General features: G+C 55.3%; 7 protein-coding genes across 7 annotated transcripts; 3 read left to right on the top strand and 4 right to left on the bottom strand.

Moving 5' to 3' along the window:
- Positions 1-601: 601 nt before the first annotated feature.
- P168DRAFT_294941 (Zn(II)2Cys6 transcription factor) lies at positions 602-2,389 on the bottom strand (the record flags this gene model as incomplete). The annotated part of the gene is made up of 1 exon (XM_024837996.1): positions 602-2,389. One exon carries the CDS (start codon positions 2,387-2,389, stop codon positions 602-604), a length of 1,788 nt encoding a protein of 595 aa, XP_024697929.1.
- A 137-nt stretch (positions 2,390-2,526) lies between these two features.
- P168DRAFT_34891 (uncharacterized protein) lies at positions 2,527-3,474 on the top strand. The gene is made up of 2 exons (XM_024841888.1): positions 2,527-3,121; positions 3,192-3,474. The coding sequence occupies exons 1-2, from the start codon at positions 2,663-2,665 to the stop codon at positions 3,219-3,221; spliced, it is 489 nt and encodes a 162-aa protein (XP_024697928.1). The 5' UTR covers positions 2,527-2,662; the 3' UTR covers positions 3,222-3,474.
- Positions 3,374-3,727, top strand: P168DRAFT_315343 (dolichyl-diphosphooligosaccharide--protein glycosyltransferase subunit 4; the record flags this gene model as incomplete). The annotated part of the gene is made up of 2 exons (XM_024839892.1): positions 3,374-3,578; positions 3,693-3,727. 2 exons carry the CDS (start codon positions 3,374-3,376, stop codon positions 3,725-3,727), a joined length of 240 nt encoding a protein of 79 aa, XP_024697927.1.
- Positions 3,728-4,166: 439 nt separating this feature from the next.
- Positions 4,167-6,302, bottom strand: P168DRAFT_34887 (putative C2H2 finger domain protein). Its single transcript, XM_024841887.1, has one exon. It carries the CDS (start codon positions 6,109-6,111, stop codon positions 4,357-4,359), a length of 1,755 nt encoding a protein of 584 aa, XP_024697926.1. The 5' UTR covers positions 6,112-6,302; the 3' UTR covers positions 4,167-4,356.
- An 851-nt stretch (positions 6,303-7,153) lies between these two features.
- On the bottom strand, positions 7,154-8,348 carry P168DRAFT_287381 (putative synaptobrevin-like protein Sybl1). The gene is made up of 2 exons (XM_024836561.1): positions 8,199-8,348; positions 7,154-8,105 (listed from the first exon to the last, which is right to left on the bottom strand). Exons 1-2 carry the CDS (start codon positions 8,204-8,206, stop codon positions 7,382-7,384), a joined length of 732 nt encoding a protein of 243 aa, XP_024697925.1. The 5' UTR covers positions 8,207-8,348; the 3' UTR covers positions 7,154-7,381.
- Positions 8,349-8,716: 368 nt separating this feature from the next.
- Positions 8,717-12,528, bottom strand: P168DRAFT_287380 (TBC domain-containing protein). Its single transcript, XM_024836560.1, has one exon. The coding sequence runs from the start codon at positions 12,220-12,222 to the stop codon at positions 8,905-8,907; it is 3,318 nt and encodes a 1,105-aa protein (XP_024697924.1). The 5' UTR covers positions 12,223-12,528; the 3' UTR covers positions 8,717-8,904.
- Positions 12,529-12,773: 245 nt separating this feature from the next.
- P168DRAFT_308875 (SDR family NAD(P)-dependent oxidoreductase) lies at positions 12,774-14,332 on the top strand. Its single transcript, XM_024839243.1, has 4 exons — positions 12,774-12,999; positions 13,048-13,079; positions 13,256-13,586; positions 13,689-14,332. Exons 1-4 carry the CDS (start codon positions 12,875-12,877, stop codon positions 14,143-14,145), a joined length of 945 nt encoding a protein of 314 aa, XP_024697923.1. The 5' UTR covers positions 12,774-12,874; the 3' UTR covers positions 14,146-14,332.
- The last annotated feature ends 261 nt before the right edge of the window (positions 14,333-14,593 follow it).

Here is a 14,593-nt window from a genome sequence, read left to right as displayed (position 1 = left end):
ATCAATATGAATCAAGTCGCAAGTGAAATGTGCATGCAAAGGCATCCAATGGAATCAGTCGGTCTATCAAATATGTCCTGCTTGGTCTGCTGTGATTCCCTCCATCCTGTAAGGCCGGCATGACTAACATCCATGATACCGTTCCAGAGTAGTTGCGGATGGTGTGTAGGGTGCCGATAGCATGACTATGTAGTTGGTATGTACTGTAGCTGTCACTTTTGAAAAGGGCCAAAAGGGTGGAGCTGGAGCTGATTGGACGACGAAAATAAGGTAAAGATGGGAGTCGGTCCTTTTTTTGTTTTTCTCAGGTGTGTTTTATTTCTCACTTCTTCTTTTCCTCTTTTTCTTTCTTTCTTTTTCTTTTTTTTGGCCTTTTCGTATCAATTGTGAGATATCTCCCATCGTTATAGACATTGTAGCATATTGGCGTCGTTTCGTCTTGGTCGTCAATTTCGACAGTATGGGTATCATTCGGATTCGGATTCGGATTCGGATTCGGAGTTGGATAAATATCAAGAGGGGTGCGGAACAGTATCGATATGGACGGCGAGGTCATCGCGGAGACTTATTATAGAACGGCACTCGTGAGAGCTTCAAATGCCTACGTAATTGGAGGCAGATCCGGGAGCAGGAAGCGGCCATTGTCGAGGACGGTATTCAAGTCGATATGGTCCATAGTGGGCCGGAGGCCCAGGTCCATGACGTCGCGCGCGACAGCCTTAATCTGCCGCATGATAGTCTGGGAGATGGCCCAGGTGCGGGCCAGCGACCTGAAGACGCCGATGGTGAGGGCGAGGCGGTCGCGGCTGGGGTCCGGCATCTGCCCGGCTTTCACGGAGCAGGCGGCCAACTGCACGATGGAGCTGAGGACCAGGGAGCAGATGAAGAAGGGGGTGTGCTTGACGACGGGCATGCGAATGGAGGCGAGCGAGGAGATCTCGCTGGAGGCCTTGACGGCTTTCATGGCGTGGGCGTGGTGCGAGAACGCGGGGATGCTGCACGGTCCGTGGTGGCCGCAGATGACTTCGGCGGCCATCGCGGGGGAGGACAGTAGGTCGGAGCGGGGGAAGTGCAGGTAGATGGAGGCGCCGTTGACGATCATCGTGGCCTGGAACATCATCTCGTCGACGGACCCGTCTGGGCGCAAGAGCTCGGCCTTGGATTCGGGGAGGTGGTGGAACCAGCTGGTGATGCGCGCGTCGATCGCCTCCACGCGGTCCTGCTGGCCCTCGACGATCTCCTGGGTGGCCACGACCCGTAGGAGGATCCGGACGGCTTCAATGCGGTAGGTGAAGGAGGAAAAGTCCCGCTCCTCGTCCGCGAAGACCCTCTCGTCGAACTGCGCGATGGTCGGGGCCGGAGACGGCGGCGCGAGGCCGTCCGCGTAGATTCGTTCTTCGCAGGGCAGCGGGACCTCGAGCGGCACCGCACCGGTGCGCGCGGTGCGCTGCACCCCGAGCGCGGTTAGCATCCCCTCGATGATAAACAGCTCCCACCAGAGGCGCCGCAGGGACTCGGCCCGCACCGGGTCGCCTTCGCTCATCGCCGTCGCGAAACTGGCCGAGTGCAGACCGAGCTCCAGGGCCAGATCGACGGCCATGGTCAGGCACTCGCCCGCTTCAGGGCGCTCGTTGCGCGAGTGGAGGACGATGGCCAGCAGCACGAGCGCCTGCAGCTTCTCGATGGAGGCCTCCTGTCCCATGACGGACGACATGACCGTCGGACGGTAGGGCTCCGGGGAGGCGGCCGGGGTGAAGTGGGCGCCGACGAATTTGATGACATGTTCAAGGTAGGGGGGCACGAAGGAGCGGTAGAGGAGACGCAGCGGGGGGAGGATGGGATGTGCGGGATGGAAGTAGGTGTAGTAGATGTCGACGAGGTAGCCATCGCCGGGGGCGGGGGCGGAACCCGATTCGGGGGTGAGGGGCTGATTGTACAGCCGCAGGGGCTGTTGCGACGGAACGGGGGTGTCAGTGAGGCCCGGGCTGCCCGACGAGGTAGAGGAGAGGGTCGTGGTCGCCGGCGGCGGCGGGGGCGGCGCCATGGGTGGCGCATAAGTGACATGGTTCTGTGGGAGACCCCAGTCGGCGGGGACGTTGAAGAAGCTGGCGGCGAATTGGGGGTCGAAGGACGAGGAGGACAAGTCGGAGGCCAATTGGTCGGGGGAATTGGCGCGTCGCTTCTTCGAGGGGCCCTTGTATCCCCGACGGGAGGGGGTATACTGGCACTCCGCCCCCACGGCTGCACAGCGGCCACAAACCGGGGTCTTTCCATCGCACTTGAGGTGTTTATGCCGGCAGAGGAGACAGGCCAGTAGCGACGGGCCGGCGCCCTTGGGTGGCCCCGAATTCGAGTCGGAGTTGACCGTGGAAAGAAATGGCTCGTCCATTGTGGAGCGTGGAGCTTTAGTGAGAGCTCAAGTTGTGACCGCGGCTGTACAACACAGAGAGAGAATCACGAGGACACGACCAGAGGGAAGAATCGCGTGGACACAATCAGAAAAGAAATGAGGGAAGGGGGTGTATCAGACAAAGTGCGCTGGTCGAATGGCGAAGTGGAACCGAAGCGGGGGAGTGAAACCGAGTAGTAGGAAAGGTTTGGGGGGAAGAAGGGAAGAAGGTCACGACGCGGTATTAATACCCTGGACCAGGAAGCAACAAAAATGATGGATCAAGTCGCACAGATTGGGATGAAAACGACGCAGATGCATACAGGCATGGCCCAGTGTGATTTCTTCCTCATTCAGCATGGGGTGGAATTGAATGATATGACATCAAATGCAGTCCATCCTCAGGGCGTGAGAGGTGGAGAGGCGTGTAGTTCTTTGGGACGGATCAGGAACCTCGTCGGGGACAGCACTAGAGATAGGCTTTCAGATACTCGAGGTCCAACAGAGAAACTCAAAGCAGAGAGGCCAAACGACAGTCACGAAGCTGAAGATGGCGAGGATGATTGGAGAGCGCGAGAACAAAGAGACGTGACGGTTTGTCTGGTTTGTCTGATGACTCAGACGGCGATCGCTCAGCTTATCTGGACCAAACTACAGAGTACAGAGGATGAAGTCAGGACAACAGACAACAAGACCGGACTCATTCCAGTTGCAACAGTCAGTCAACTACAGGTACGTATACTGATCTCCTTAGGTCGACCATCATATATCGATGTTGATCTTCTGGGGTCAATCCATCCAGAACGGAGTCATTTCCCCCGGCTATAACTAACCGACGTGGCTTTTCCAGCCCCATACCTCCCCATCGCGACTGGTCGCATCCCGATATCCACTATCAATTGAACCGACACTCCAACCATTACAGAAGACAAAGGGAAGAAGAAAACAGAGGAACATAAACACCAATTCTAATCAATCAACACAATGATCTCCGACGATGATCTCCACCGCCTCGCCATCTTCCTCGGCTCCTGCGCCATGATCTTGATCATCCTCTACCACTTCCTCGAAGTCAATGCCAAAGACGATGACTCGGAGACGTCTGCCTCAACGATAAACAAGGCCGCTGGTGTGTCGGGGGGGTCGTCTGGTGCGGGGGCTGCGACCGCGGGCGGTTCATCCATCGGTGGTAAAGACAGGTAGTGGTGGTTCTTGGCTTATGGGTTTCTTTTCTCTTCCTTTCAGTTAATGTTGTATTATTCCCTTTCGTGTATTTATCGGAGCGTTCGAAAGTGTCGGTCAGATGACTCCATCAAGTATATCCCCCCGAGGGGCTAATGACGAGGCCCGATGGCAAGCGTATGATCTTGGAAGTATCCGTCCATGCTCAATTCAAGCTAAACCCATCAACATCCCAGAATCGTACACAACAAAGGGGAAATCATAAATTAAAGTACACGAATGCAAGACAATCAAACGCCGTTGACACCGGTGCGACCCAACCCAATGCATACCAGATTGCGAAAGCCACAGTTCCCATAGGCCCATCCGGACAAAACGATCTCCTCTCAAACTCCACACCATGAGTATTCGACCTCCATTTCGTAAACGCCTGATCATTCAACCTCAACCTCGTAGACGCTCTCCTCGGCCGTCAAGTTCGCGTTCCGCGCGGGCGTCGCCAGTTGACATCCGCCGGGATCCAGCCCGACACCAATCCGTTCCTTCTGTTTGCGCACCGCCTTCAGAATCCCCTCGGCTCGGTCACGCTGCGTGCTATTGCCATGGACCTTATTGTAGGCGCGAATGGAGCTGAAGCTGGCCGGGAAGATGAGCGCATCCTCGCCTTTGGACTGATTGGAATTGGGGATGGGGACGGGGGTCTCCCCGACATCACTGCCCACTAGATGATACAACAAGATCAGATCATTAACGTAAGTTCCTTCGAGCTCCCCCGCAAGCCATGATCAAGACGCTTTCTCACCAGGTCCAGTCACCGACGGCCCATCACCTTGTTTCCAGGCGATGGAGTCCAGGTGCGCCGTCTTGATGTGTTCGAACAGCTGCCACGCCGGCAGGTGTTCTTCGAACGTGCAACCCTTCCACGCGCAGCTGATAGAATAGGGCACGTGGAGCTTCAGCACATGTTTTCGTAGCATCTCCAAGTTGTGTAATTCGGCTTGACAGTTCTGCCACCGACACGCGTACACCTGATACGATACCGGTAGGGGAGGTGGCACGACCATCGGAACCTTGGTGCTTCCGGATGGCCGCCCAGGCGGTCGGCCGACTGGCCTTTTGCCCGGTGGTCTCCCCATCTCCACGATCGGCGTCGGGAGGTGTACCTCGGGCTTCGGGTACGGCTGCGGAGGTGTAGGTGCAGGTGCCTGAGGAACAGGCTGGGGCGAGGGCTGTGACTTGCGTTGGGGCTTGGATTGGGGTGTGGACTGGGGCTTGGGCTGGGGTTTGGGTTGGGGCGTAGGTTGCGATTTGGGTTGGGGCGTAGATTGTGGTTTGGGTGGGGATGGGGGGTGCGTGTAGGGTTGTGGTATCGGTTGTGGCAGTGGTGACTGGGAGGCAGGCACGGGGGTGAAGTTTTGTCGTTGCTGAGCGTGCTGGGGAGGTTGGTGTGTCGAAAGTTTCCAAACATCGACCGTGGGCAACGGCGGCGTGGGTTGCGCGGCGGGAAGCTGGGGCGGGACCGCGGAGGTCTCTGGTCGGGGCGCGGACGCGTTCTGGTCACGTGTTTCGTCAGGGACGGGATCGACCAAATCCCACCGGAAGGTCGACAGATCGGACGACGTATCAATGTGAGTGAACACGTCGCGCAAACGGGAGAGATGGTGGTTCAGAGCAGCCTCCTTCGGGTGACGGCCCGCAGAAATCAAGACGTCCCTCGCAATCGTTTTAGGATCATAGGTCGTCTTTTTCATCCCATCGCTCGTCGTGAGACGTTTGGCCATGTCCACGCGGTCTTTGAGGAAGCGCTTATTATTGGGATCGCGCGGCGCGTAAGAATATGCGGTGAACTTGCCGCCGGGGCTTGGTTGCCCGCTGGGTGGTCCGCCAGCTGGTTTGACCAAACTCCCCGCGGTGCCATTCACCGAATCCATAGCCCTGTACAATCCTGTCTTGGGCGGAACTTGAGATGCCGAGTGACCCACAGGATCTAAGTGAGGTCGCGACTTGGATATGCAAAGCCTCTTTGCGGCGCGCGCGGCTTCCATATCCGCTGCTATGCCCCCCTCTCGCGGAATATAGGACGGTAGCGGTGATTGTTCCGGAGCCGAGAAAATTGGAAAGTGTTGAGCAGGAGGATATGAAGGAGCCGAAGCTGGCAGATTTGTAGAGCGTGGGAGGTGGTGCACTGGCGCTTGGTAGGGGCTGTGGGTGGGAACAGCGGGCGGCAATTGGTAGCTATTCTGTGATCTCACGGAGCTCTCGCCAGCAAAGTGTTCGGGGTGGTGCTGCGCCGTGACATATCCGTCGTTGATATTATGCTGGAATTGCGCGCTCGGTGGGATCATCCTCGCCGGTGCATATTGCGTAGGTGGTGGTGGATGAGGCTGGTTTGTGGGCGCTTGCAACGTGGAAGGTGTTGTGTATGGCGACGAGTAACCAGGGGTGGGTTCACCGGAAGAAGCTTCATTGCCCATAGACCTCTGGAGGTAGTCATCAAGCCGATCAAAGCCCGCAAGCCAGTTATAGTCGTCGTTCGCCATGTTGAGCTGTCAATGGCACCGTGCAAGCCAGCGGTCTGGTCAAAACGCGAATCGAAGTACACGCCCTCGAAGGATCATCCTGGAGGGCAGAGAAGTGTGAAAAGAGAAGAGTATTGAAGAGGTAGAAGCGGTGACAGCAGATTCCACAAGGAACCTATAACCCTTTGGTTCCGACCATCATTCGGTTGAAAACAAGTAACGCGACAGTAGACTGTTGGCGCATCGAAGCCTCGACGATCTTCGGGCGATAAGCCGAACCCCCGGGCGGTGAGCGAGTAACTCCGGATGACAAAGCCCTAGCCGACACGCGGTCATGTGACGCACGGATTCAGGTGACCTCCGCGAAAGTTTCCTTCCTTACTTCTCTCAACAACAACACGCTTCCATGCTCTCGTCCATGGAGAGATGCACAACAAATGAGTCTGCTGGATTTGACATCCACCATGGTCAACGACTGAAATATCTCCATACATGAGACTACGAACTCTCTACTTCAGTGGTTTTATCTGTTGCAATAGGGAAGAGGACTCAATAATGACCTCGAGCTCCTCCAGTCACTTTGCAAATCAGACGTCTGCTACGAATCAAAGAATGACCAAGATTGACTTCATCCAACTTGCGTCTCACTTCTTTGATAATGCCCACCCTCTCGACTCATCCACATATTGGAAGCGTTCCTCTTACGCGAACCAGCACCCAACAACCCCTACCCCCCTCCCAAACCCCCAACATACCCGCCAGATTATCACCTCGTCAATCCCGTCTTCGGACGACCCTAAAATGGTTGAAGAGTTAAATGACTGGCGAATAACAAATCACAGAAATCACGGCTGGTTCTGCCGGCCGTGGATTCTGCCTCGCTTGCAGACTCGCACTGAGCACTAGCTATGACGCTGCGGGTTTGAAAGTGAGATACATATCTATCGTATACTATACGACTTGTAGAATGAGTCTATGGGCTGGCGTCTTTTATAGAATCTAGATATATGAACCAATTGAGATAATTATACTGTACAGTCGAACGAAATAGATATGTAGTATCGTGTAATCTCTCGCCATCCTTGAATGGGACTGGTGAATATCGACGTTATAATACAAAGAAAAGACCAACCAGCTAACTTGCGAAAATGCGGATATCACGAACTGAATCGGCGGAACGGTATTCCCACCGCGCTATGGAAATCGCGATCACGATCAAACAAACAGACCAAGCACTTAGCATCAACGTGAGCAAAAAGATTAAAACCCCATGCACATTGCACAGCATACTTTACTCACTGTGGCCCACACACCTACCCCAGGCCGGCAGTCCGCACCCCATGCCCACAAACAGGTACATGAGGAAGATAACGACCACAACCAGCAGCACCATGAGCTTAATATTCTTCCACCACATACGCCTCCGCAGCCCACGACTCCGCAGGCGGAAGTCATGCGCATTGCCGCCCAACCGATCCGTCTTATCAACAAGCAGATCGATGCGCTCGCCGCGCTCCAGCACTCGCTCAATATTCTCCGTCATAATATCACGCACGCTATCGATTTCGCGACGGGCAGAGGCAAGCGAGTCAGACGGCGGGGCGGTATTATACGTCTGGAGCAGCGCGCGCAGGTCGGTATTAAAAGCGGCGCAGCCGTAAGCGGGGAGGGAGGAGAAGTCCGTGGTGTTGGGGGGGTAGGCGGCTAGGAACTTGCGCTTCATTTCGAGGAGGAAGGCGAAGGGGATGCGGCGGCCTTGTTCGGCGGTTGCGACGACGATGAAGCTCAGCGGGGCGTAGGAGTTGACCTCCTGGCGGCTGATGTCTTCGGTGGACCCTGTGGGCGAGTCGGCGATGTAGTGCACGAAGAGGCGGTCGTGGGTGAAGGTGAGCTTCTGGCATTTGTCGTGGGTGATCTTGGGGAGGATGATGGAGGCGAGGGATGAGGCGGAGGTTGAGGAGCTTCCTGGGGCGGAGTGTTCGGCCAGGATGGTGGTGCGGTTGGCGATGCAGGTGCTTCATTTAGATGTTAGCTTTCATGCAGTAGGATTGGATGATGTTTATTCGGTGCGCAACGTACTAGAGCAGGGAGCTCGGGGCTTGGATGACGAGGCCATGATGAGAGATGCCTAGGGCCTGCCTAGGGAACAAGATATCGGTTTGGATGTGACGCGACGCGAGACTAGTAAATAAATTCAGAGAACAAGGTGGTTTTGATCTCGTCGTAATCTATTGCAAAGACAAATCACAACTGGGATGTTGAAGTTGAAGAAAATACTAAAGTGAATTAGCTCAGGAAGTTAGTTTCGTGACGTCGCCGCCAAGATCCCCGGATTCGGTCACGTGATGGTAGCTGTCATACATTTGGCATTCTTGGGAATTGTATATTATGTGGATCAGGTATTTAATAGGTTTCAGGTTCATTGCGTCCATGCATGTCCCCTCTAGCAGTGATCAAGAATCTCAGGACAGATACTACCGCATAACCAATATCATCAATATGCCTATGGGACACCAAATCAGACGAAACAAAGAAAACAAAGTGGGCCATAATGTATCTATTTTATTTAGTTACCTGCAATAATCAACCAAGCAGAATGCCCGCGTATGCTCGCCAAGACAGTATGAAAAAAAAAAAAAAAAAAAAAAAAGCCAACCAGCCAGCACCGCAATTCTATAAGGAAAGACAAGATGGTATCATGCGAATGACGGAAAAGAACAGAGAAAAAAAGCTGCGTGGCACAAGGAGCGTAAATTTCGTATCAAAACCCAAGGAAAGGAAGGAAGATTGAGTATCAAAGATAAAAAGGAGCGTTCATGCCCCATCAAAAGGAACTCCAAACTCCCGCATGGCGTCGGCCCGACGCGAGACGACATCCTCGCGATGGACGACGTTTCGCAAGGCCTCACTAGCCTGGATCAGGCCATCGATGCTGATCGCGTGGTTGGTCATTTGATGGTTGATATATGTGTATAGCTCGGCGGACGTGGTGCACGTGGTCAGGAGTTGCTGCTCGTTGAGCTTCAGGAGCGCTAAGGCAACTTGGAACAAGAATGTGCTCCCGCCGCCGCTTCCAGATGCAAGGTCCTGCGCTCGAGACGTGGAAGAGTCTTTAGATTCGCGGGGCCCGGACGCCGAATTCGTGCCAGTCGGTGTTGGGCTTACCACGCTGGTGACATTGAGACAGAGGACAACGTCCCAGACGCGATATAATGCCTCCGCTGATAGACAGTCGGTGAAGACCGACAGGAACCACTGGAAGGTCAGCGCTTCGAGCTCGACCCCCAGCGACTCGAGGTGCGCCGAGAGCTTGGGCAGCACTTGGGAGATATACTGGCGTAGCACCATTTGGTCCGCGCGTGACGCGAGGAGACCATGGTCGTAGTAATGCTGCGGGAGGATAACCTCGATCATGGAGGTGAGAAGCCAGAAGGTGTCTTCAGCGGTGGGTGTGATCAAAAGGAGTGATGCAGCGATGAGATTCATGCCCTGACAGTAACCCACCTCCGGATTGCGACGCGAGTACGCAAGGAGAACTTCTTTGAGTTTGGCGACACCGGGCCCTTTGCGGAAGAACACATTGTCGGTCAAGGTTCGGTTGATATCCATGTCGATTTGGGCAACAACCGACGGGTCGGGTTCACTGCCGCCGATCCCCTTTGTAAGGTCGTCGTAGTAGCCCGGAACCCGCATGGACGATGCGCCACTGCACTCGGACCAAACCTTTGCTCTCAGGGCAACGGGGACACCACCGAGAACGAGTGACCGGAACTCGCGCCATTTGGCACGCCCGACCTTGCCCTTATTGCCCAGACCGGCGATACCCACTACTTCACCGTCCGCCAAAGAAACTTCGGGCATATCGACAGATTGCAATGGCCGATCAGCGGCGGCCGCCGCTGCCGCTGCCGCCTCCCCATCTTTTCGCCGCTCTGCGCGCACTTTGCGCAGGAACTCGTTCCATTTAACTGTCTTATCTCGCTGCAGTGAGTCGTGGAGGTCACTCAGCTGCTCAAGGAGTAACTTGACCGGCTCGTTCTCGTTTGTAGCCAGTGTCACAGCAGCGGAAGGCTTGTCGCCATTGTTGGTTCCCGAGAACTCTGGGCGATCCGCGGTCACAGTAGAGGTAGAGGCTGATGGCTCGGAGTTTTGATTGACAGCTAGTGAGCCCCGTTTGTCCACTGCTACTGCTGTACCTCGCTTACCCTCACCCTCGCCAGTAGTTAACGACACTATAGGACCGACGGACGGGGTATGTGAAAGGAGTTCGGCCGGCCCCGTGGGCATCCTCAAATAATCCTGCCATCTGCGGTGTGAACTGTCACCGCTCTCTTGATCGTCCGGCGTCGCGAGGCCGGGAGAGCGCGCTGAACTTGAACTGGAGTCCAACTGTCTGTCATCATCGCCATCCGAGGCGTCACTTCGAAAGCTGCTGATGGTCTCCGTCACGCTGAAGCGATGGCCACCGTTCTTGAGCTTGCTCGCCTCCCTTTGCCTCTTCTTGCGGCGTTGGTCGTAGATAAACCCAAATCGATCTGTTAACAAATCGCTTGACTGGTAATTATTGAACGTGGGGGTAAGCGTCGGGGGTCTCGATTCCAAGGGAAGAATCGCATCCATTTCGACAGGACCAAGATTGGCTTCATGTTTGCCTGTGTTCTCCGAGCTCGCCCCTTGCGAGACGCTCGTAGCTGCGAGTCTGCGACCGGCCTGGCCAGTCTTGAGGCCCGCTGAACCCGGTCCATTTGCTGATCTACTAGCCGCAGCCTGCAAATTTGGCATATCCGTGCCGCTATTGATGCGTTTGAGGGAAGCTACTGCGGAGAGGCCCCCTTTCGTATTGGCAGCCGCAGATGTATCTCCCTTTCCTTTGCCCCGGGTGGCTGAGGGCGCACTACTGCGGGTTGATTCGCCGGTGCCGTCGTCTTTATTGGCCTGGGAGTTTCCAGCAAACAGTTTGACTGTCCACGAAGACAGAGACTTGGAAGATTTGCGCGAATGCAGGCTAGCGCTATCAGCGTTGCCCGTACTACTCGTAGCTGCTTCCTCGGTACCAGGGCTAATCCGCCCTTCTGGAGGTTGGAAGAGCTGGTCGTCGAGACCCTTGCGACGGGCCGATGCAACTGTGAGGTTCTGCTGTCGCTGGGTGTCTTCTTCGGCTTCTCCAACGTCACCCATGACGCTGCTTGCGCGACTCGACTTACGACCGTTCGCGTTGCCCCCGAATATATAATCCTGCCAGTTGCGGAGTGAAGTCTGTCTCTTCCTTGCCGTGCCGGATGCACTATTGGTCGTGTCGGATCGTGCATCGCCTTCGAGACGGGGCCCGCGAACAGTCGATTGCGACGTGGACATGGGGCCTGGGACTTCCTCGGGGAAAGAACCGACATCATCGGCCATGGCTTGCTGCATCAGTCCGTGCATCGCGGCTGACGGATTCGCCTGTTCCATGCTATCAGCCCCACCAGGGTGGTCCTTCTCGCCCCGCTTTGCCGAGTAGTCCAGAGTATACAGCCGACGCTCAATATCCTGATTCGACACCGACACCTCCCGCAGCATCCTCTTCAATTCCCTTTCCCTCGCATCAGCACGCTGGCGCAAGGTCGAGATCTCCGAGTCACGCTGCGCCAGATCACGCGCAAACTGCCGGACCAACTTCACCGCCCCGGTGTTTGAAATCAAGCGCTCGATATGGGCATCATCGGCCAGGTGCAGAGCCCCGGGGAAGTCGTTAGCCGGAGGGGCATCATCGAACAGCGCCGCACGGCCAGAATTCTGAGACATATTGCTCGTCAACCTCGCCAGCGTGGATTTCCGGTCCCGACTGGAATCTCTGCCGCTGTCGCCTCCTACACTGGTATTACTGGCACCACCGGTGCTGTTCGCATCTCCTCCGTCCAGCAGCGCGTTCGTCAGGGCTCGGTTCAGCGCCGGCTGGCCGGTGAAGCCCTCGGGGGATCGATCGGGGGATAGCGAGGGGAAGGAGGTGAGGTCGGTGGCGATGGAGGAGGTAGCGGAGAGGCGTTTCTGGGGCTTTGCGCGGACGGTCCTAGCCTTTTGACTGTGTCGAGAGGAGGAGGACGTCCGGGAGGAAGAACGCTGCAGGGTGTGCTGGACTTCGCACTCCGCCATGGCTCGTGGGGCAGTGGATGGGGCAGGTGAGTGCGGGCGTCATGAAGTTTGCGGAGTACGTTGATTGTGAGAAGATAGATAGACGAAGCTCGGGCCGGACAGTAGAAAGGGAAGTTGTGTGATCTCGACGACAGCAGTGGGCGAAATTTATCAATCAGTAAGGTCCTTCCTCCGTCAGTTCCGCCGCGTTGTGGACGGTAATCCGAGTAGGTATACTGTCCTCGTACTTCAACGATCACAAAACGACCACTGGGCAGCAGGTACAGTCACCACGGTCCAAAGCAGTTCAAAAAGCAGAACGTCGAGAGCAGCTGGAATAGCGGATGCTTGTTTGAACCCAATTGGCAAGATCAGGTATGCAATCGCCATGACGTGGGGAGTGACCGCTGAGTCATGGCCGGATCAGGTTAGCTTGGCTGTCAGTGCCTGAGGCGTGCACCTGCCTCAGGCTGCTGTTCATGTAATCGATCACCTGATATCAGCCTCGGCTCCCCGCATAACCGAGCTGTATCGAAGCTGGAGAGGGGATGGCAGAGAGGAGAAAGGAGGAGATGACACGGAATAAAGTGTCTGCAGTACTCTCCTTGTCTGATAAACAATTGATCTTTTGAAATATTGCAATATCGCATAATACTGTGTATATCCTGTCATCATGCCCTTCTCAGCCAAACAGCGTCTCCAGGCCCTGAGCCAGCAGCTTGCCGAGGGCATTCCTGATGCCGGCAAGTTTGAGGATATTCCTCGCATTCGCCAGGTGGCGCAGGATTCAGTTGGACCGTGAGTATCATTGGGGTGAAGGTATAGATAGCAGCTAACTCTGCGAAGCCGTGTCAAAGACAAGGTCGTTATCGTTACGGGTAAGTTACCACCATCCCCTACTTCCAACCTATACATCTCCCAATCTACTTACCTACTTACCTACTTACCAACCTGCCTACCTGTCTACCTTCCTATCTACCTATCTACTACCCACACACATGCATCCAAAATACGCAATCCTTTAAGAAATACGAGCCCAAAACTAACAACCCAGGAACCAACTCCCCCGCCGGAATCGGCCGCGCCAGCGCACACCAATACGCGCACAACGGCGCCAAAGCCGTCTACATCTGCGACTTCGACTCCACACATCTCGCAACTCACAAACGCGAGATCGAGTCCCTGTACCCGGGCGTGGACGTCCACACGCGGCAGTTCGACGCGGCCAACGAGGAAGCCGTGAAGGCTGTTGTCGCCGATGCGCTGCAGAAGTACGGCCGGCTGGACGTGTTCTTCGCGAATGCGGGCATCGTCGGGCAGCCGGTTGCGTTTACGGATATGAGTGCGGAGGGGTTTGCTAAGACGATGAACACTAATACTATCAGGTTTGTCTTCCCCTCCCACTTTCTGTTCTATATCAAGAAGGGAATATCCATTCCAGCATGGAAGAACCACAACAGGAAAAAGGATAACTAAGTAATATAAAGCGTCTTCCTCGCCGCCAAACACGCCTCCCTCGCCATGCGCCAAACCTCCCCATCCAAGCCCTACCCATCAGGCTCCATAATCTGCACGGCCTCAGTAGCAGGCCTTCGCTCGAACGCCGGCTCAACAGACTACTCCGCCTCCAAGGCTGCCGTCGTCTCCATCGCGCAAACCATCTCCTACCAGCTCGGCGGGTCCGGCATCCGGATCAACGCCATCTGCCCGGGTCTGATCGAAACCGGCATGACGCAGAGCGTGTTCGACCGGGCGAGGGAGCGCGGCACGGAGCGCAAGGTTGGACAACTGAATCCGCTGCAGCGGGGTGCGGTGGCTGATGAGGTTGCGCGGGTGGCGCTTTTCTTGGGCAGTGATGAGAGTAGTTATGTTAATGGGCAGGCTTGGGCGGTTTGTGGGGGGCTGAGTGCGGGACATCCGGTTGTTCCTGGGAAGTTGGCTTAGTTTGTTTATTTCTCTGGGTACGGAGTACGGAGTACTCCGTGGTGCCTACCCATATACTATATACCTCGTACTTCCTACTTATTGTTGTATATGTCAAGTGCGATACCATGGATATATACGTACAGTGGAGCCAGACTCAATTGGCAGATACGTTCAACACTATATCAACTACAAGCAGGTCTACGACAAGTCCAGAATGAAATCAAGTATACACTATCCAATGGTACGGACAAGAGACGCTCTCAAAGCAGCCCCTTCCAAAGCTATAGACAAGACAAAAGGAAAATAGAAAGATAAGAAAATGAGAAGACAGTAAGAAACACCAGAGGGTGAGGACAGGCCCGGGAGCCAAGATAGCTCTAAAATAGAAAGGTGAAAACAACCCAGCAGTCTGGAAAGAGACAGAAGGAAATAAAAGAAAAAAAGGTGAAGGACGAGCTTGTGCCAT

The sequence above is a fragment of the Aspergillus campestris genome, assembly GCF_002847485.1.
Source record: "Aspergillus campestris IBT 28561 chromosome Unknown P168scaffold_1, whole genome shotgun sequence".
NCBI classification, from domain to species: domain Eukaryota; kingdom Fungi; phylum Ascomycota; class Eurotiomycetes; order Eurotiales; family Aspergillaceae; genus Aspergillus; species Aspergillus campestris.
This window is presented reverse-complemented; position numbering and strand designations above follow the sequence as displayed.

Coding starts and splice junctions, on each gene's coding strand:
- P168DRAFT_34891 (XM_024841888.1), top strand. CDS start 2,663: ATGATGGATCAAGTCGCACAGATTGGGATGAAAACGACGCAGATGCAT. Junction 3,122..3,191: donor CAACAGTCAGTCAACTACAG/GTACGTATACTG, acceptor CAATCCATCCAG/AACGGAGTCATTTCCCCCGG.
- P168DRAFT_34887 (XM_024841887.1), bottom strand. CDS start 6,111: ATGGCGAACGACGACTATAACTGGCTTGCGGGCTTTGATCGGCTTGAT.
- P168DRAFT_287380 (XM_024836560.1), bottom strand. CDS start 12,222: ATGGCGGAGTGCGAAGTCCAGCACACCCTGCAGCGTTCTTCCTCCCGG.
- P168DRAFT_308875 (XM_024839243.1), top strand. CDS start 12,875: ATGCCCTTCTCAGCCAAACAGCGTCTCCAGGCCCTGAGCCAGCAGCTT. Junction 13,080..13,255: donor CAAGGTCGTTATCGTTACGG/GTAAGTTACCAC, acceptor CTAACAACCCAG/GAACCAACTCCCCCGCCGGA. Junction 13,587..13,688: donor ATGAACACTAATACTATCAG/GTTTGTCTTCCC, acceptor AGTAATATAAAG/CGTCTTCCTCGCCGCCAAAC.